Consider the following 19,559-nt stretch of genomic DNA (forward strand, 5'->3'; position numbering starts at 1 on the left):
CCGTTTTCTCTTCAAACGTATGGGATTTTCTTCTACTTAGGCAACGCGATTGTCCAAAGGTGAGCTCCCAGCACGTGTCAGAGCTGGCAGCAGTCCCGCAGCTGGTGTTAAAGAATGCTTTTATTAAGAACAATTGTGGGATTAAGTGGGACGTGGGCTGGAACCAAACCCGGGAGGCGTGTGTGTGTGTGCGCGCCTCCAGGACCAGGACTGGGAAACCACAGTGGGCTCATACGGGCTCGGACCCGTGCCTCCCCGGGCACACCTTCCCTGACCCAGTCACCTGGGGGGAGAAACCTTCACCTTTTTTGGGGGACAATTTCCTTAAAGGGCTCTGGACCAGGTCTGGGAACCAGCGGTTAAATGGGTCACTCACTCCATCACAAGGTAGCAGGACAGGTTCTGCTAGTCCAGATAATAAAGACTCTGCAGCACAAGGCACTGTGCTGAAACGCTCAATCGTCAATTGGTCCCTATTGTCTTTCCCTCAGATATATTTTGATTGTATTTAAAAAATGGTTTGGATGTCTGTGCTCCTCTCGATTGCGAAGGGTCTGTACGGTTGCAGAATCGGGGAAACAGCGGGATGGTTTGCGCTTGTTGTCAGGGGGCGTGCCTTACAAGCTCTGGACGGTCAGCCTATCACAGCACGAGTGACCTGCCAAAAACACACTGCGGGGCGGGGCCGCGAGTTCAGCTGCGCCACCCGGTTGGTCGGTTCGGCGGCGGGGGGAGGGGCTCCGGGCGAGGTGCTGGCAGGGAGCAGAGTTCGACAGAGCCGCTGTCACACCGGGACAGTTTCCTGCCGGCTCCAGCACGCCTGCTGCCGGAGCGCGGAGACCGAGGAGGCAGGTGGGCGGGCAAAACGCCCGACAGGTCTGTAACTTGTTCCCGCTGAAAGGTACATCCTGCTCGCTTTCACCCGAGATTACGTGAGGCTCTTTTTTTTTATATATATATAAAGATTCCGGTTGTGGCGCAGCACGGAGCAATACGATGATTCGTTTTACTTTCCGTGCTCCGGGGAAGCGGTACGCTCGCACAGAGGCGCGTACAAAGAAACAACAACGAAATAAGCGCTACTGCTGTACGTGCTGGAAGAAGAGGGAGGCTCTGGGACCGGCAGGAAAAGCGGTACATGTCAACCTTGTTCAGCCATGGAGAGGACAGGTGGGAACAGCGGAAGACGTGGGCGCAGTTACACTCTCTCTCACTGCGTTAGATAAGATCTCTTTATTGGCCATATGCGATTTCATTAGGAGTTTGTCTTGTCGCAGACCCCAGCTTGCTCTCCATGAGACACACAGACAGGGAGAGAGAAGCTTGGGGTCAGAGCGCAGGGTCAGCCATTGTATGGCGCCCCTGGAGCAGCTGGGGTTAAGGGTTTTGCTCAGGGGCCCAACGGAGTAGGATTCCTCTGCCGGCTGCGGGATCTGAGCCACAGAGCCACTGCTCCGCCCGGAGTTAGTGCGTCTCACTCGCTCACTGAGCCTAGGCGATCCACTGTTGCCCAAAGTGGCGCAAACCGTTTCTCGTTTAAACAGCGCTCGTTGGCCCCGGACACTTAGAAGCCACCGAGAGGTGGGCGCTGGGCCGGCCCGGCTGGTGGCAGCCACAGGGAGCGAGGGCTGGCTGTGGACCCGCAGCGCCAGGCGGCGCCGAGCTCTAACCCTAAAGGGGATGGACTTTGACCCCGCGGTGTCGCGGCAGTGAAGGAAGAGGGGGGCGGGGGAGGTGAGCCGGTCTGAGAGCGGCGCCTGCGGACTCCCTCAGAGATGGAGGGCCTGTGCCACTTGCATGCTGGGATACTGGGATAGGCTCTGGCTTCCCCACAGCTCTGAGGTGGATGAAGCAGTTGGAATATCATTATTATTTCAGGTAGGTAGCTCTGTCAGCACGGTACCTACACCTGAAGGAGGCTCCACAGCTCATCTTTTCTTTTCAGCGTGGAATAAACCTTTACTTGTTCCTTTGCATGATAATAATCATGTTTAGCACGCCAGGCAAGCAGGGTCGTGGATGGGCAGAAGATGAAGATCTCCTTCTGTGTAGGTTGGCGGCGGCTGCCTCAGGCGCTGGACACTGTAAACACGAGCAGCGATGACGGCGCGGTGGAGTTTGGCCCTGGGACGTGCGCAACGCTCGCTCGTGTGGCTGCGGCCAGCTCCTCACAGGAGGATGACGAAACCGCGGTTCACGGGCTCGGGTCACGGGACAAGGTGCACGATTGGTCTTGGCGCTGCCAAAAGCGACCGTGTTCTGCACTCTAGGGCAAAGAGCATCGGATCCCCGCCTCATCCTCAAGTCCGAGCTGGACAGAACGGCTCCCTAATAGCAGCTGGGCTCCTCCGTCCCCCACATCCAGCTCTGGGCTGGCCGACCAGGACCGACGAGGGTCCGAAACGTCGGATAGGACAGCGAGGAAGGCTTTGACCTTCCGAGGCCTGGCGGAGCTCAGCGGAGTGTGGAGGGGCGCGGGGGTGGCGGCGGAGTCCTTGACCTTCAATATGAGAGCTGCGTCGCCGTCGCGGGCTCCAGTGGACGACTCCCAGCCGGCATGATGGGCCCCCTCTCGCGGCCAGCGCCCGTGACAGCCGAGGGCGCGGGGTACACTCCGATGCTCGCCACCAGAGCCTGTACCCTTCGAGCAAGTCTGGGAGAACCGCGTTGAGAGAAAAAGACACAAACCAGCACTGCGCGGGAGCGGGACCTTGCGGGGCCGGTACCGTAAAGAACTGGACCCACGTCTGTGGAGACCAAGGAGACCATGGCGTGGAGGGACTGAAAGTGTGATAGCAGCAGAACAAGACCAGGCACTGAACACCAGATGCCATCAAAAAAAACATCTGAAAGGGCACAGCCAACAGCAGGAGTAGAAAGTGCAGCAAAGCCAAAGAAAATATTAGTCATGTAGCGGTGAGCTGCACAGCGCTGGCACCTCCAGAGGGCGTGACTAGACATAGTAGGCAGCTTATCTGCACTAGTCTGTTGTGTTCAACCTAGGCAGACGCACAGTCACAATGACTTTGCCGAAACCGAAAGCGTGAAGGATTGAATTGCTCGTTAATGTGAGCTGGGCAGTACAAACGGAGCTTTGGAAACACAGTGTGTTCCAGAGGTTTCCCTCGTTCCTTCTCTTTTTTTTTTTTTGTCGTTGCCTCATTGTTTCTCTGCTGTTTTGACGGTTTGGCAGTTACATGGCTGCCCCAGGGAAAACACAGGGTGAAACCTCCACTGCTGGTCTTCCCACGTGCAGTCTTGTGACACTTCTTGTGTAAGGAGTGAGAAGCACTGCTGACGGCGGAGACGTCACTTCCCCTCTGGCCTGGAGTATGAAAAGTTTCCGAAGGAGAAGAAGCGGCTTGGACAGCCGTGTTTGTCTGGGTGGCAGCAGCTTGTCGGTCTGAGTGCCGATTGCTGTCCGACTCCAGCCGCGGAGCTCCGTGGTCACTCGGAGCCCGGGAGCAGCCAGGACAGACAGTCGAGGTGTGAGTCTCGAGTCCGTGTGCGGATTGCGCTGGTGTAATCGGTCACGTGCCGGATGGGGCCTGACCCAGCCTGCCTGAGGGAACCAGCATCGATCTGCCTCTTTATTTGTCAAGGTTAAAACCTACTGTACATTGCTCATTTGCCACATGCGGTCCTAAGATCTTTCTTATGTAAGGAGTGAGAAATACTGCTGACGCAGAGATGTCACCTCTGCTCTGGCCCGCACAATCTCGGCAGAAGTGTCGATTTGGACAGTCATTGATTGGCAGCTTATTGATGTCAGGATCTCATCTAGCTGTTTTTCAGAGGAAATGGCATGGGCCATGTGGCTGAGCAGACACCATCCCAACCCCCCCCTCCCTCCATTGCTCTTCTGTCGGGCTGTCACAGGCTCTGAGCACGCACAGCGCCACTCCAGCTCCCTAGACAGCGGATTCGAACCCAGTCGCTCACAGGCTCTGAGCACGCACAGCGCCACTCAGCTCCCTAGACAGCGGATTCGAACCCAGTCGCTCACAGGCTCTGAGCACGTACAGCGCCACTCCAGCTCCCTAGACAGCGGATTCGAACCCAGTGGCTCACAGGCTCTGAGCACGCACAGTGTCGTTTCCTAGACCATGGGTAACTCGGTCAAACCCCAGGACCTTTTTTAAGCTTGTCTTGCTAGTTGCTAATTAACAGTGGGAGGGAAGGTGGTGACCCACAGTGGGGATGACCTGCCCCAGGCTGTGTTCGGCACAGTTGTGCACTGCCCTTCCAGTCGTCCCAGCTAAAGTTGGCCTGGCTGTAACCAGAGACAGCTGCACTGTAGGCGAGTGGGTGTCTTTGCTCTCTGAGTCACCCTGAAGCCCGTTATAATAATGCCTTTCTGTCTGGAAGGTACTGTAGCAGGCGGTCACCATTGGCTGAAGGTGCCGAAAGTTTTAGGTCGTGAACCGAGAAGATTATGAGGGGACCTGATACAAGTAATTCAAAATCTTCAAAGATGCTGGTACACTCAACCCAGTCTGATTTCTTCAGAAAGAGCAGTGATACACGCACCGGAGGGCAGGAGCGGAAACTACGTGGAAGTATATTTTTAAAACCGAGAACAGGAGGCACTTCTTTACGCTAAGGGTGGTGGGAGTCTGGAACAAGCTACCTGGCCGTGATGCTGAAGCCGATCCCCTGGTTTCTTTCAAGAAACAGCTGCATGAGATCCTGGGGTCGATTAACTAATCGCTACCAAACGAGCTGGATGTGCCCATTGGCCTCCTCTCGTTTCTCGCCTCTCTTCTGTTCTGATGAAATCTGGTGCCCTTGGCCGTGTTGTGCCTGATGATGTTGCATACTGTCGGGGGCAACTCGCCAGTCCCACCGATCAAACTGAAGCTCCCTGCTCCCGTGGGTTGAGCTGTAAAGGACACTGCAGCACCACCGACCGAGGACAGACAGCGGCTGCAGTTGCATTGCTGTGCGAGTCCCGTCTTGTCAACTTTTTTTCTGTTTTCTGTGCTTTGTGCAACCAAGCGTCGCTGTTAGTGAAGGAATTAGGTTACAGGTACAGGGCGGGTGGTACAACTCTCAGGGGAAGCAGATAACGAGGCTGTAAGAAACCGATCAGGACAAAACCCGCTTTCCAGTCGCAGCGGAGTGTCAGCTGTGCTTGATGTGCCCAGATGGCGCCAAGTGCCCATAGATTGTAAAGCATCAGAACTAAGATCCTTCTTTGAGCCAGGGAATTCTTGGCCTGTGTTAGGGTTCCCTGATGTAAACTCATAATTAAACGGAAATATCATGCATTTTATCAGTAAACAAAGATTCTGCCCAAAGCATTATGCAGTATCATTGGTCTTTTCTGTGAGACTTCTGTAGGACGCCGGTGGTACTGTACCCACGAAGAAACGGCACACTAGACTGACCCGACCGCAAGGGAGGACTTCCAGGAATTGGAGCTTAAAGCTGTAATCCGAGTCTCCGAAATGCTTCCCGTCTCCAGCAGGTTCCCTCCCAGCCTCTCGGCCTCGGCGTCAGCTCCCCCGGAGGGCTTGGCTCGGAGTGGAAGAAGAAAAACAAGCCCTCGCTTCTGGCAGCTCTCAAGCTTGGGGACATGTTTGTGAACAGGTTTCTGGTAATTCCGACGAGGGAGAGGTGAGCTGGTGTAGGAGGGTGTGGCTCCTTCCTGGGGGAGGGCGCTCTTGGCATGAGCCAGTCGCTTTCCTGTGCTGGGCCCGGCAGATCTGGAACAGGCCGCACGAGCACTGTATATCCGGCAGGGAAGAAGAGCGGAGGAATGCTCTCTGTCTCCACCTGCCTGCCGGCTGGTGAGGCACATCCAAGCGCAAATTGCCATACAGATGTTTATTTCTTCCCAGATTCGGATATCGTCACTTCCAATTTGCTATTTACTGGGCCAGGAAGCCTCTGGAGTATGTTCCAGCTTTCCGTCACCCTTTGTGTACAGAAATGCAAAGGCTTAAATGCCCTCATCCTCGGATTCATGTTTTGCTGTGGAAACCAGCCCACGGGCCTCCTGGACGTGCGTCAGACCCTCCGGCCGGCCTTCGCCAAGCGGCTGTTAGGATACCTGGAGTTCACAGGGCGGAAGATGGGAAAACGAGGGAAGTGGGGACAACCCTCGCCCCAAGCCACCTCCCCTGGGCGCTTGGACGAGGACGGCAGTGAAGTCGAATTGATGCCGGGTGTAAAAGGACAAACCGTTAACAGGCGATTCATATCCTTGCTAAGCTGCAATGGCTGTGGGGAGTAAAGAACCGTTTGAGAACAAAAGCCAGAGAGGGAGTGGGATTCAGAGCCCATGCTTTATTTATTTAATCCACTAGCACAAAACATCTGATTCTTTAGCCCAGAGTTAGCTCTGGTATTACACGGCAGGTCATGCGAATGGATGCGCTGGTCTGCTGTGGTACCAGCAGGTGGCACTCTTCCCACAAGAGCAGGAAGGCCAGGCCAGCACTCGAGTGGAGGAACTGGGAACACTGTAAGAGGAGCCCATCTGCAAGAGGAGATGCTGCACTGAGGTCCTGACTTCCTGTAGGCAATGAAGGGGCCATAGGCTTGTGTGAACAGAGTAGAGGTTCCAGTCTGGGTCTTTCTCAGTCTGCCCATGTCAGACGTGTCTTGTCCAGTTCAATTAAAGTACTTTTTCCACCTAGTCTGCTGGGTGAAGGAGTAGATGAGCCCCCACCCAGCTCTACAGTATTCCTGGGATTCTGATGAAAGAAAAGGAACATGTAAATGCAAATGATCATCTTTATGTTTAACAGTTTGCACTGAACTGGGTTAAAGCTAGATTTGGATGAAATGTGCAACTTTGGTTTCATAAAAAGGTTTTCATTAAATTAGATGCAAGCGTCACTCACTTGACAGTTGCACAGTCTATTCATTGTTCCTGTCACGGATGTCGGAAGGGATGAACCGTGGAATGGCAGAAGAGCGGAGAAAGATCCTATACGAAGTGGTGGAACGGGGAGTTAGCCGGGCTCAGTAAAGCAGGAGTTCAGAAATTGCCGTATAGAAACCTACGCCATCAGGCCACGGCCGGAGCGGCAACCTGGTGCCTCCCGGGTCTCAGGGCATCCGAACGTCAAGGACGGAAGGACAGCAAAGCAGAGGAAACTAGGGACAGGACAGAGTAGCAGTACCCCCCCATCCCAATGTGCGGCTCCTGACGCCCATACAAATAAATGTGCTGCACAGCACTGGGGGGAGGAAAAACCTCATTTAACTGAAAGGAAACCTCCAGGAGTCCACGGCTGAGAGCTGCCCCCTCCTCCAGGGTAAAAACCTTTATTGGGTAGAGGAAGGGGGGGGTGAAATAGAGCTCCAGAGGCTTAAAACAAAAATAGACATACACCAGCACAAACCACAAAAATAAACCTGGGAGACCAGGGTGACAAACTACAAAAAACAGATAGGAACCAAAAGTTCCACGACACAGAGGTTAGGGGGACCAGAGAGAAGGGGAAACCAGGAAGTGAAAAATCAAAACACCAAGCAAAAACAAAAATACAAAAACCCGGGAAAAACACCGCAGACCGGGCAAAACACGTTCAACATCCTATCACTGATATCGGAATAGACAAGCCGAGGAGAGCCAGGCACTAGACCAGCTCTCAGGCACCGATGTCCAGAGTGATATCCAGCAATAAGGATAGGAGAGCCAGCTCAACATTCAATCACGGAGACAACCCGAGGAAAGCCAGGATTCGAAAGCGGATGTCGGGACGGCATACCACTGAATGACCCGCTCACAGGCACGGAAGTCAGGAATATCATCCCGCGATTAGAATAGAAGAACTGGGAAAAAAAAAGCCCGGCGAAAAAAGAAAAAGCAGTGGAAAGACAAAAAGCGCTGCTCGCGGAGTCGGAGATGGCTCGGCATTCTGTCACGGATGTCAGAAGGGACGAACCGTGGAGAGGCAGAAGAGCAGAGAAAGACCTTATGCGAAGCGGCGGAGCAGGGGGTTAGCCCGGGCTCAGCAGAGCAGGAGTTCAGGAAATGCCGTATAGAAACCTACGCCCTCAGGCCACGGACGGAGCGGCGACCTGGTGCTTGGCGGGTCTCGGGACATCCGAATGTCAATGCTGAGCGAAGGGGAATGAGTGACCCGGAAATATATAGCCCCAGAGAGAGAGACACCAGAAGGACAGCAAAGCACAGGAAACTAGAGACAGGACAGAGCAGGAGCGCTCTCTGGCTGCAGAGGGTGTAACAGTTCCTTAAGCAGATGAATGATCACCTCAAAACGCGTGTAGGCCCATGTGACAGATATCGTCGTGTGGGTCTTAAAATGACTTGGAGGCTTGAGATCGTGGTATCCAGTTTGGTAGTTTTAATTCAAATAAACATAAAGATAAAATGTGACAAGACATCTGGGAAAAAATCAAAGCTCTTGTATTTAATTTGGCAACACACACACAGCTATCTTTAACTTCTTCGATTCAAGTCACGAAGGCTCCCCTGACAGCCTAATCACAGTCGGCCTCTAGAGCAATTAAATAAATGATTTCCCAAATCGGTGAGAACCATTTTCATCCAGGGCTGTCAAGGGGGTCAGTGTGTCTCTCCAGGTCTGTTTAAAGCAGGGCTGTCCAGTCCTGGTCCTGGAGGGGTCAGTGTGTCTGCAGTCTCTCCAGGTCTCTTTAAAGCAGGGCTGTCCAGTCCTGGTTCTGGAGGGGTCAGTGTGTCTGCAGACTCCCCAGGTCTCTATAAAGTTGGTTTATCTGGGTTAAGGGATGAGTTGCAATAAGAACCCACAGACACACCAGTCCTCCAGGGCCAGGACTGCCCACCCCTGCTGTTTAATCAGACTGAATCCGGTTTCGGTATACGGTCACACCAAAACGAAAAAGGTAACAGGTTTGTTTTGGTGGTTTGAGATTAAGCTGTTCATTCTCTCCCTCCTCCCTCCCTCTCGACCACGCCGTCTCCCTTCTCCTCGCCAGCAGCAGGCCGGTGCTTCGCAGGCGCTGTCCTCCCCACCTCCCTCTCGCTGTGTCCCGGTGGGTGAACCTGTGCCCTCGATTTCCCTCTCTCCGTCTGTCCGGCAGGGAGGGGGATGCCCTCTGCTGTGCGGCCCCAGGCCCCCCCGGACGGAGGCTGGGGGTGGGTGGTGGTGGGCGCTCTGTTCGTGGTGTCGGCGCTGGTGTTCGGGGTGATCCGCTCCTTCGGCGTCTTCTTCGTGGAGTTCGTGGATTACTTCGACGAGAGGGCCGGCACCGTGTCCTGGATCACCTCCATCGGAGTCTCCGTACAGCAGCTCGCAAGTCAGTGTGCGCCGTCTGGGGGGGTGGGGCGTGGGAGGAGGGAGAGTGAGTCCCAGCACGTTGCAACATCCATCCACTTTCTCGCCACTTTATCCAGTTCAGGGTCGCTTGGAGGTCGGGGTCTATTCGGGCAAGCAACGGGCACGAGGCAGGGTTCACCGTGGACGGGACGCCTTTCCATCTCAGGGCAGACACACACACTCAACAGTTTTCCCAGAAGCCAGTTCAGTCTTTGCACTCTGGGAGGAAACCAGAGCATACAAACTTGCAGATAGTGACTCAGATCCGGAATTGAGCCCGGGACCCCCAGTGCTGTGCCGCTGTTGCAACTGTTTTGTTTAAACGTAAACTAGCCTCCCACCTCTCCGAGACAGACAGGCTTGGCTTCATTGGCCCCTCTGAGTAAGCCCTTTCTGGTGTGGGGGGCAGCCTGGGGGAGGCTGGTGTTGTTCGCAGTCCTGTAGGACTATAACGAATTAGACCTAAGGGATCTCTGCAGGCTGAAGGGCCTCCCTTCACCTGTGTCTCCCCTGGTGTTGTGAAGACCAGGGCTGATGGACAGAGAGGCCAACACCGCGGGTCACCTGCAGGAACTTTTGTGGAAAGTGGGACAGCGGATGGAGAATGGATGGATACGTAGAAGGATGCATTGTATTCCATTTAGGGCACAAGAGGAGGAAGACCAAATCTCTTATATTAATAATCTAAGGAGAATCCTAGGGAATTTAGGGATTTTATTTTACGTCCTAAGTGATCCCGTTTGTGACAGGACTTCAGAGGAGGCTGGGGGCAGACATTAATCACAGTTATATTATATATGTGTCTGCAGTTTGTAATGTTAATAAGGTCAAGCGATGTGAATACACTAAGAAGACCAGACGGAACAGCGAAGGCAGGTGCAGCCACGTGTTGCTGGGAGAACAGGAAAGAAGGTGTTTTCGGGCGGCGGGATGGCTGGGCTTGGCTGCTCCCCGCTGCCTGCTGCGACAGAGAGGGCACCGGGCCGCGGTGCGGATACGGGGCGGGGCGAAGGCCGCGGGAGAGCGCGTCACTGGCCTTCTGCATGGCCTTGACATCAGCACCCGGCTCACGTTTCCCACGTCTCTGTCTCCCGGCGCTCAGCAGGGTACAGGTTCCCAGGCTTATCAGCTCCCGGGCCGTTACACAGGAAAGCCGGGGCTAACATATTTCAGATTGTTCGAATGCCTTTTGATCCGTCAGAAGCTTGTTTTGGCCTTTTAAGAACCGTAAACAGCTTAAAGCCTCGGGTAACTGGTGTGGGCTTACAAAAGGAAGACATGGAGTGGATCGCACTGCTGTGCAGTTTTTTCATGCCATCGAGGCCGGTCTATTAGTTGTCCTGAATTCCAGACTGTGTTTTCGGAATGACGGGGCACCCGGAGGTCACTCTCCCAGGTTCTGGAATTCCCTGCCTGACCTTAGTGGAAACTCGGAGTCTGGTGGAAGAAAGTGGAGCGGTCTTGTATCCTGTTAGGTCTTGTTTCAAGAGGAAACTTTAAAGAGGAACTGCAATGCTATTTCAATATTGTGGGGTTAGAAAGAATCGGCACCTAGTGCATTTCAAACCACGATGAAAGGACAATGTAAATTGGAGGTTTTACACATTGCTGGGTACATCATAAAATAGCCCAGAGTTTCGAGGTATGCTGTCGTTGTCTCTGATTCAGAATGAGGCAACAAAACGTCCGGTGAGGTGAAGTGGCCCTATAACATTGTCAACAGGCGGGTTTGTGAATACATCTCTTTTAATGCAATAGAAGTATTACTCTCGACTTTTGAGACCGTTTTGCTGACAAATACTACTTCTTAACTCTGCTTGCAGATCACATTGGAGCATTTCTGCTGCAAAACCTGTATTTATTTGCTTGGATGTCACATTACATTGCTTAATAATACTAATTGCTTACACTTATATGAACTGAAGGACGGCGCCTTTTTACAGTATAGCGTCCCCGTCACTATACTGGGGCATTAGGACCCACACAGGCTGCAGGGAGATTACCTCCTACTGGCCCCACTAACACCTCTTCCAGCAGCAGCCTTAGTTTTTCTCAGGAAGTCTCAGGAACTTTTGCCAAGATGGCGAGTATGTAGTGTTTTTCACAGCGTTCACGATTTTGTGCTTAATTTGGAATTTGTAAAATTTTGCAATGCCTCCAATTAATTAATTTGTTACCGAGATTTAATAACTGATCTGAGTTTCCCAGTTGCGGTTCCCAGTTGAATTGCACGCTGCTCTGGGTCGGCGGTGTCTGACATGAAGGTGTTGTTTGTTTTGCTTGCCTGTCAGGTCCAGTGGCCACTGCTCTGTGCAACGCCTATGGGCCGCGGCTGGTGGTGATGGTGGGCGGCCTCCTGTCAGGACTGGGCATGATCCTGGCCTCGCTGTCCACCACGCTCGTCCACCTCTATTTGTCCGTGGGGATTGTCTCAGGTGAGACAGCATTCTTGACCTCCCTCAGATGACCTCTGGCCATAAAGGCTGAGCCTGGCCACCACCGAGCCAGTCCTCTTGACGTTCTCCCTCAGATGACCCCTGGCCTCAGAGGCACGGTAAAGGCTGAGCCTGGCCACCACTGGGCCAGTCCTCTTGACGTTCTCCCTAAGATGACCCCTGACCTCAGAGGCACAGTAAAAGCTGGGCCTGGCCACCACTGGGATGAGAGACCTTCTCCCAAGAAAGCCAAGTATTGGCGAGACCTTTAGGGACGCCAGTGTATCACTGAACCCTGGCAGAGATGAAGGCAGAGAATACGATGATTGAAAAAGAGCCTTTGAGACAGATTACGTGTTTGTGTTTTTGGTTTGATTTGTCTGGAGCCCTGATCTGATCTCCCTTTTTTTTGGATGAGCGCACTTACTCAGCAAATCTTAAAATTCATGGCTTGATCAAAGTTCGTCCCAAATCTCGTGAACTAAACATTAACCGTTCGCACAGTGTGAATTTTGCTTGCGGGAGGCAGAGAGCATAGGCAGGTCACGGAACAGAGCGGTGGCCTTTCTCTGTCCAGGCCAGGGAAACCGATCCCAGGACTCGTTTCAGGCTGTACCAGTCACATCCCTGTCCTGATGAAAGACAGTAGAACAGCTGCGTTTTTAAACGCCTGTTCAGTGGTTCTCAGACAGACTGCAAGCTTGAGACCTCCAGCTTTTGGTTTAAATCCAGGAGGAGGAATAATTGTCAATGTACTGGGGCGTCGGTTTGTAAATTCTGGTCCAGAGGGAGATGCGCACCCTACTGGCCCACCAACACAGTAGAGTGCAGCGATCTCTGCTGTCTAATGAGATCATGCTAGAAGGTGGTAATGCTACTACTAAATTGGTCTAACTGACAACTCTGTAAAACGCTGAATGGATCAAACTGTTTTTGTGGCGGGAGTGTGATTCACAACACTTTCAGACCTGGAGAAGATCAGATGGCTGTGCATCTGCCCCGTTGTCCAGGCTTTGAAGGATGTGTTTCTCCGCACGAGGTCCCGGACTGGGGGATGGTGGTGGATCTCCCTTCGCCTCCCTCTCTGTGGTGCTAATGATGTCTCTTGCTCCTGTTCCCAGGCATGGGCTGGGCCATGGTTTTCACCCCCACGGTGGCCTCCGTGATGCAGTACTTTGAGCGGCGGCGCTCCCTGGCGATGGCCCTGGGCTTCACGGGCGTAGGCCTCTCCTCCTTCGCCTTCTCCCCCCTCTTCCAGCTGCTGGTGGAGCGCTACACCTGGAGGGGGGGCCTGCTCATTCTGGGAGGGCTCTGCCTCAACATGGTGGCCTGCGGGGCCCTGATCCGGCCCCTGAGGCTCCGGGAGGAGGGCGGCGAGGTACGTGCACGCACACGCGCGCGCTCGACTGCAGACAGGAGCCACGGTCCTGCAGGTTTCACAGGCGCTTTTAACGGCTGCCAAAAGCTGCAAAAGGCCCAGAAGTGAAAAACAGAACGGTCCCTTGTTCCACAGGTGCAGAAGAGCCAAAAAATAAATCACAGATTGCATGTCGATGGTGCGCCCCCGTCATGTCACGCGTCTCCTGTCTCCTGTCTCCAGGGCGGCCCCGAGAGGAGGGCGTCTCTGCCGGGGGGCTGCCTGTCCCAGGCCCGCGCTTACCTGGAGCTCTCCCTGCTCCGCCACCGGCCCTTCCTCTGCTACTCCCTGGCCGTCACGCTCTTCAACGCCGGCTACTTCGTGCCCTACGTCCACCTGGTGGCCCACAGCCGGCAGGTGGGCTTCAGCGAGTACCAGGCGGCGTTCGTCGTCTCCGCCACGGGCGTGACCGACCTGGTGGGCAGGGTGGTCTCCGGATGGGTCTCGGACCTGGGGCGCCTGCGGCTGCCGCACATCCTGGCGCTGTGGACGGGGCTGACGGGGCTCTCCATGGCGGCCATCCCCCTGGGCACCACCTACCCGGCCCTGCTGACCATCAGCCTGCTGTACGGCTTCTGCGCTGGCGCCATGACACCCGTGGTCTTCTCTGTGGTGCCCGAGATTGTGGGCATGGAGCGCCTCTTCGGGGCGCTGGGGCTGCTGCAAATGATCGAGAGCGTCGGGGGTCTCCTGGGGCCCCCACTGTCAGGTAAGACGGGTTGGGGTGGTGTGCAGTTAAAGTTGAGATAAATCTCTGTTTAAATTTCCATTTGGAGGAGATCTACCTGGTTTTTAAGTCTGTCTGTACTCGCCCATGTTGGAATTGTTCACACCATTGACTACTGCGCTGCAGGGGAAGAAGGGAGGATTTGCAGAACTGCTCCTTGGTAATGCTGTCCTCCCAGAGACACTGTGAGCTGTCCAGCGCCTGACAGGAGAGGGGGTGCTGCCTGGAGGAGTGGGGTGTCTCTCCCTGACACAATGTGAGCTCCGGTACCTGACAGGAGAGGCGATCCTGACTGGAGGAGTGGGGTGTCAGGGGTGTCTCAGATCAATCAGAGCAGAGCAGATCAATCACAACCCTACCCTAGTGGCACTGATCCAAGTCATTACTGCTTTCATGAGAAGCTCAGCCACAGCTGGCAGGTGCTGTGACCCTGGTTCCAATACAGTTACCTGTCCATCTGCCTGCTGCTGAAGAGACCCAAGGCACTGTGCGGACACAGGACGCTTTTGCAAAACTAAGGTTAAAGCACATGCAAATTAATTATAAATGTACCTAAAGGCACAGTTTTATAAGAGATAACAAAAAGGCCATTGATCAGATTTGGTTTTGCGTTCGGCCGTTTGCGGGAGTCGCCCAGGGTGACCGTGATTTTGCGGTGACTTCGGTGAGAGAGGCGCCGCCCCTGCAGCTCACCCTCTCTCTCCTGCGGGGCACTGAGACGCTCGCAGCCCGGGCAGCCGAGAGGCGGGCCGCGTCCGAAGACGATTCGCCGGCAGAGCTCAGGCGCCGCAGCAGCGAGCAGAGCGGACTGGGTGGGTCCGACACAGAAAAGCAAGTGCATGTAGATGTTAGACAAGAGCTGCGCGCTGCCTGCCCTGACTGGAAGAGTGCGGCTCTGTCCTGATGGCGGCGCTGTGTTGCCCTTTACCCCACAGGCTTCCTGAAGGACGTCACCGGCAGCTACGTCATATCTTTCCTGGTGGCCGGGGGGTTCCTCCTGGCGGGGACGCTGATCATGGGCACGCTGCCCCAGTTCTTCTCCTGCGCCAACCCGCCGAGCCAAGGTCCAGAGCCCGGGTCTCAGGCCAACGGGACCGCCCACGGGAAGACGGAACCGGCCGTCACAAAACCCAAGAGCCTCGTGAACGCCTCGGAACCGGAGCGACCTGTGGACTTCCTGAATCACCAGGGCCAGGACGGGCTGGCCGAAGCCCAGGGGACGACCAGGGCCATCCTCGGTGGAGAGGCGAACTGCTGATGATGGCAGCCAATCAGAGGCAGGACCTACTCAGGGCCAGTAGCCAATCCCAGCCCTCCCTTCCCTCAAAGAGCCAATGGGAACAGCTCGTCAACTACTCAGGGTCCTTTAATGGGGCTATAAAGAGGTTTAATGTGAGGGGAAAGCAGGTTTGATATTTGTAGACAGGGTTGTGGGGTGTGGTAGGGGGAGTAGATTTTTACAGCACTTTAGGAACAAACAGGAAAGCAGGACTGCTGGACAAAAAGGACAACCTCATGCGAGAGCAGTGCAAACCAAGGTTCGGTATTTCATTATTTGGTGATCGGCAAGGGGGGAAAAAAGGATTATTTTAGGAACGTTAATCCCAGGGGGCGACTAATGCAGCACTGAATAATTGCACTATGAAGTCTTTTTCTGCGTCTGCGGCTGAGCGTCTTGTGAATCAAAGTGGAAGAGCCCCCCCGTTCGCACGACCGTCTCTAGAGCGCACAGCGTGCCGCATGCCTGCACCCCTGGTCCGGCCATTCTCCGCACCACCTCACAGCTGTTGAAACGAGGAACATCTGTGTTCTCTCTCTCTCTGCGTACTGTGTGCATCATTGCAATTCCACCAACAACGTGATCGTCTTCCGGGTGAGGGGGGTGCTAATTTTCACACTGGAGGCTTGTCTCAGGGCTCCTGTGTTTGAGATAAATAAGCCCCCATGCCTGATGTTTTTCCCAGCTATCTGCTTCCTCTTGGGAAGGGTGTTTTTGTGCTTTCTCTGGAAGGGGTGGTGTCTTTCCTTCTGTTGAGTGTTTACAGGCGAACATTCAGCCTTAAGAGAAGCAGACTGTCTCTCGTCAAGTGAGGAGGGAATGCTCGACGATATGTTGATGTCTTAAAACTGACTGCTCTTTAACTTCCTGGGAAAAAAAACGCCCGTTTCCATTTTGTCTTATTTCCTGCTGTGGCAGAGCCTTTATAAAGATCCCATTTACCACAAAACATATTCTGCAATATGGTGCACTTACCTAGCAGACCTCAGAAAGATGTGACTGGTCTGTCTGGTATTTTGTTTTGGTTTAACGTGAGCAAACACGTTTGCATCTCCATGCCTGTTTACTGCTGGCTGGATGGTGGTGATGTGATGTCATCAGTTTGTACCCTGCTTGTAGGTGCAGTGATGTCCTTAGTTCAAACTCATATTCTAGTGGGGGGAGGGGGGGCAGGGAGTGGCTTCTACCTGCTATTGAGGGTCTAAAAAAAATCAGCTAAACCCTGGAGTACTCAGCAGTACTCACAGTATTGATGATGGTGTGAAAGAGTTATGGAGGTGCAAGTCCTGTTCTAAAGCTTCAGAACTGACAGTACTGTGACTGGAATACTACAGCAGGGACAGGGTCATACTTCCTGCAGCAGGACGTCTGGACTCAGCTGGTGCTCTCCAACACCGGCAGAACGGCATTGCGGCCCACCAACACTACATCCATTCTCTTGACGATGCACTGGGACATGGGGCTGGTGTAGTAGTGTTTAAAAAAAGCCAACAAACACCCTCTTAATTGTCCCTGTCTGAATCCCAGAGCAAGAATTCACAGAACCAGATGCGTGCCGGAGAGATCAGCCAGCCCCGCGGCTGTAGGGTCCGCAACGAGAACTCCGGCAGCCGCTGTGGCCCGGAAAGGATGCCACTACCTGTGGCCACAGCCCCTTACTGCAAGTGAGGTTCCACGGTGTAGCGGTGATCATGTCTGCTCTACACACAGATGGACCTGGGTTCAAGCCCCAGTGCAACCTCCATTCTTTCTTTGCCAGTGCATTTAATACCAGGAACAGGAAGCACTTACATAAAGAGTGGTGGGAGTGTAGAACAAGCTACGCAGCCATGTTACTGAAGCCAATTCGCTGCCTTTCAAGAAGGGTCTATGCGAGATCATGGGATCAATTAGCTAGTAATTTGTTCAGATGAGCCAACCAGCTTCCTCTTGTTTGTCACCTTTTTTCTGCTCTTATGGGTGTTCTTACTCCATGGCCATTAGGGTCTCGCAGAAACAAACATCCAGAAAAGTGATTTCTTACCTTTTGTAAACGTATTTTTTACTGTGTCTGTAGAAAATAAACCTGACAGTTGTTAAGTCTCGTGTTGCTGTTGACCCTTTCTCCAGTAAGCAAAGCTGTGGAAGACGGGGAGCAGTTCAGCAGAGGGGCGGACGAGTGACTGCATGCAAGTAGAACACAGTGAAGGACTGGCCATAAATGCAAATATTTATTTTTAAAAAATGTACATGCACAAAACAAAACTGACAGTAAAGCTCACAGACAATAAATAAATCAGCAGAACTATACAATGATCAACCGAACTGAGTTCATATAATAACTGTATTGTAGGAGAACTGGGGCCATTGTGGCTCCGGCAGGGTGCCCATACTGTACTCTCCTCCTACTACATACACACGTCGGTGGAGCCGAAATGGCAGACATGGGGCCACAGTGTCATATATTAGTTCTATAAACCAGGGTGGTCCACTCTCGATCCCGGGGAGGCCACAGGTGGTCATTCCAAATCAACTCTCGTGACCTAATTCGGAACATTACGAGCTACTCTGGATCAATTAGGCCCTGAAACCCGCAGCACGAGAAGGTCGATGGGAGACAGTGAGGTCTTGGTCAAGACCCAGACGAATCCATGTGAACTTTGCGGTACGCACTCCCCTCTCAGTTCTCCCAATTTGTAAGAGACAATTTCAGTTTGTTTTTCTGTGAACTTTACACCCAGAAAAATGTAACTGCTCCAGTCTTCCTTGCCGGGACAGCTTTTCATCCATGAGGCTGAGGACCTGACGGCATCTGTAGTAGCTCAGCACACAATGATCCTAATTTCATGAAACCACTAAATCACCTTTTAAAAGTTAGCATTTAGGCCCCTTTGATTCTCCTTTTCTCAATTTCTTCCACGTTCCTGTTTTTCAGCGATTACCTGATTCAGTCGTCTGGAAAGAGTTAACCTTCCCAGCAACTGGTGCAATTACTCACCAGAAGATCTGGGCCTCGTGCTTCCTAAGGAAGAGAGCTGACAGTTAAAACAATGCTGTTTGTCAAGATAGTCAGGCCACACTCACGGTTCTGATAGGGAGGTGAGAGCACAGTGCTCCCTTTATACAGCAAGGGCTGTTTCCAGCCCTGAATGAACCTTAACCCTAGATAACCGCCTTGTACTACGACAATCTCAGCACAGCAGCACGGAACAGTGGTGCTCCATTAGCATTCTGAACGTTACAGAACAGTGCAACAACACCTGTGTTTTCTTTCATTCTCTTTGCATAAACCTGAAAACAACAACAACAAAACAATAAAAACAGCAGAACTCTGATATGTATATACAGTATACAGTGCAGAACTCGCTTAATAAACTTGCTTGTTTTTCACCAGTCTTAATTTTGTAGGATTGTGGCTCTCCAGGACAGGATGAAAAATATCAAGCATTTAGAAGGTTTGTTCGTTAAAAATCCTAATGCCTCGTTGCTGCGTACTCCATGTGTCCACTCTTGTTAAAAAGCATCTTTTGGAACGTCATCTCCTTTCACTGGTCCCACTCAGGCAATCCTAGCCTTCACTTTGGTACGGCGTCAAACTGTTCCACTAAAAAAACTCCCAGGTACAGAATGTGTTCGAGGGTAACACTCAGCAGCTGACACACGGCTCCAACCTGCAGCCCCTCAGAGCTGGCAGAGCCTGTGACATACAGGGTGAGACAAGCTGGGCTCTTCCTCTCTCTTCCAGGACCTCAGCCTGTGCTCCATTTGCATAAGTGATCCTAAATCAACATGAATTAGTTATCTAATACATGTGAGCTTCTGCTGGAGAGGATGTGATAACAGGGGTTAGAGGGGTGGCACAGGGAGTCAGAAGCAGAACCAGAGGGAGGGAGGAGGTTCTGATAATGAAGTGTTTATTTTGACAGTGGGGGCCACAGGGGCTCCTCTGGTTCACAGTTCTGGGCATCAGAGATCCCCAAAGCCTCCAGGGGAGGAGCTGGGACAAATTCTCAATGTAGTGAAGAGGAAGAGCCCAGATCAGCCACCGCCTGCACCGCACGGGGCCATACATCCGAATCTGAACCAAAAACCCAGCAATCTGAACCACCTGCCACGGAGGCAGGGCGGGAGGGGTAGGGGTGTTTGATCAGCAGGAGACCTCTGACAGCCGTCCGATCAGAACGACCTCTACCCCGCCTCTACCCCCACCCACCTTCAACACACACACACACACACACCCCCCCACACACACGTAACCGGGCTAGGGCGTCTTGAGGTCGGTGCTGCGGCGGTTCAGTTTCTCCGGGTTGTTGGAGGCCATCTGGGAGAAGTCGCGGAAGATGTCGTGGTACGTCTCGTCCCCTGCGAGCAAGAAAGGGAGAGATTTAACACCCCTGGCGAGTGAGGACGTTTGCAGCCCAGGGGTAAAGAACAGCGAGGCAGG

At 53.2% G+C, this 19,559-nt stretch overlaps 2 protein-coding genes across 5 annotated transcripts in view; one reads left to right on the forward strand and one right to left on the reverse strand.

Moving 5' to 3' along the window:
* The first annotated feature begins 307 nt into the window (after positions 1-307).
* On the forward strand, positions 308-17,215 carry slc16a13 (solute carrier family 16 member 13). 3 transcript variants are annotated; one of them, XM_088628213.1, is made up of 6 exons: positions 309-876; positions 9,043-9,258; positions 11,570-11,713; positions 12,835-13,091; positions 13,314-13,839; positions 14,793-17,215. In XM_088628213.1, the coding sequence occupies exons 1-6, from the start codon at positions 516-518 to the stop codon at positions 15,113-15,115; spliced, it is 1,827 nt and encodes a 608-aa protein (XP_088484339.1). In that variant the 5' UTR covers positions 309-515; the 3' UTR covers positions 15,116-17,215. The 3 variants fall into 3 exon arrangements, with proteins under 3 accessions (XP_088484340.1, XP_088484339.1, XP_088484341.1); XM_088628215.1 differs by lacking the exon at positions 309-876 and adding an exon at positions 922-1,170; XM_088628214.1 differs by lacking the exon at positions 9,043-9,258 and having other exon boundaries at positions 308-876.
* A 112-nt stretch (positions 17,216-17,327) lies between these two features.
* The window catches only part of acap1 (ArfGAP with coiled-coil, ankyrin repeat and PH domains 1), a 36,975-nt gene continuing 34,743 nt past the window's right edge, over positions 17,328-19,559 (reverse strand). For both annotated transcript variants that reach the window (XM_088628212.1, XM_088628210.1), the window contains one exon: positions 17,328-19,477. In XM_088628212.1, the coding sequence (XP_088484338.1) occupies positions 19,377-19,477 (101 nt within the window). In that variant the 3' untranslated portion in view covers positions 17,328-19,376. The remainder of the gene's footprint in view (positions 19,478-19,559) is intronic.

Source organism: Lepisosteus platostomus, chromosome 4 (assembly GCF_059453375.1).
Source record: "Lepisosteus platostomus isolate fLepPlt1 chromosome 4, fLepPlt1.hap1, whole genome shotgun sequence".
Lineage (NCBI taxonomy): Eukaryota > Metazoa > Chordata > Actinopteri > Semionotiformes > Lepisosteidae > Lepisosteus > Lepisosteus platostomus.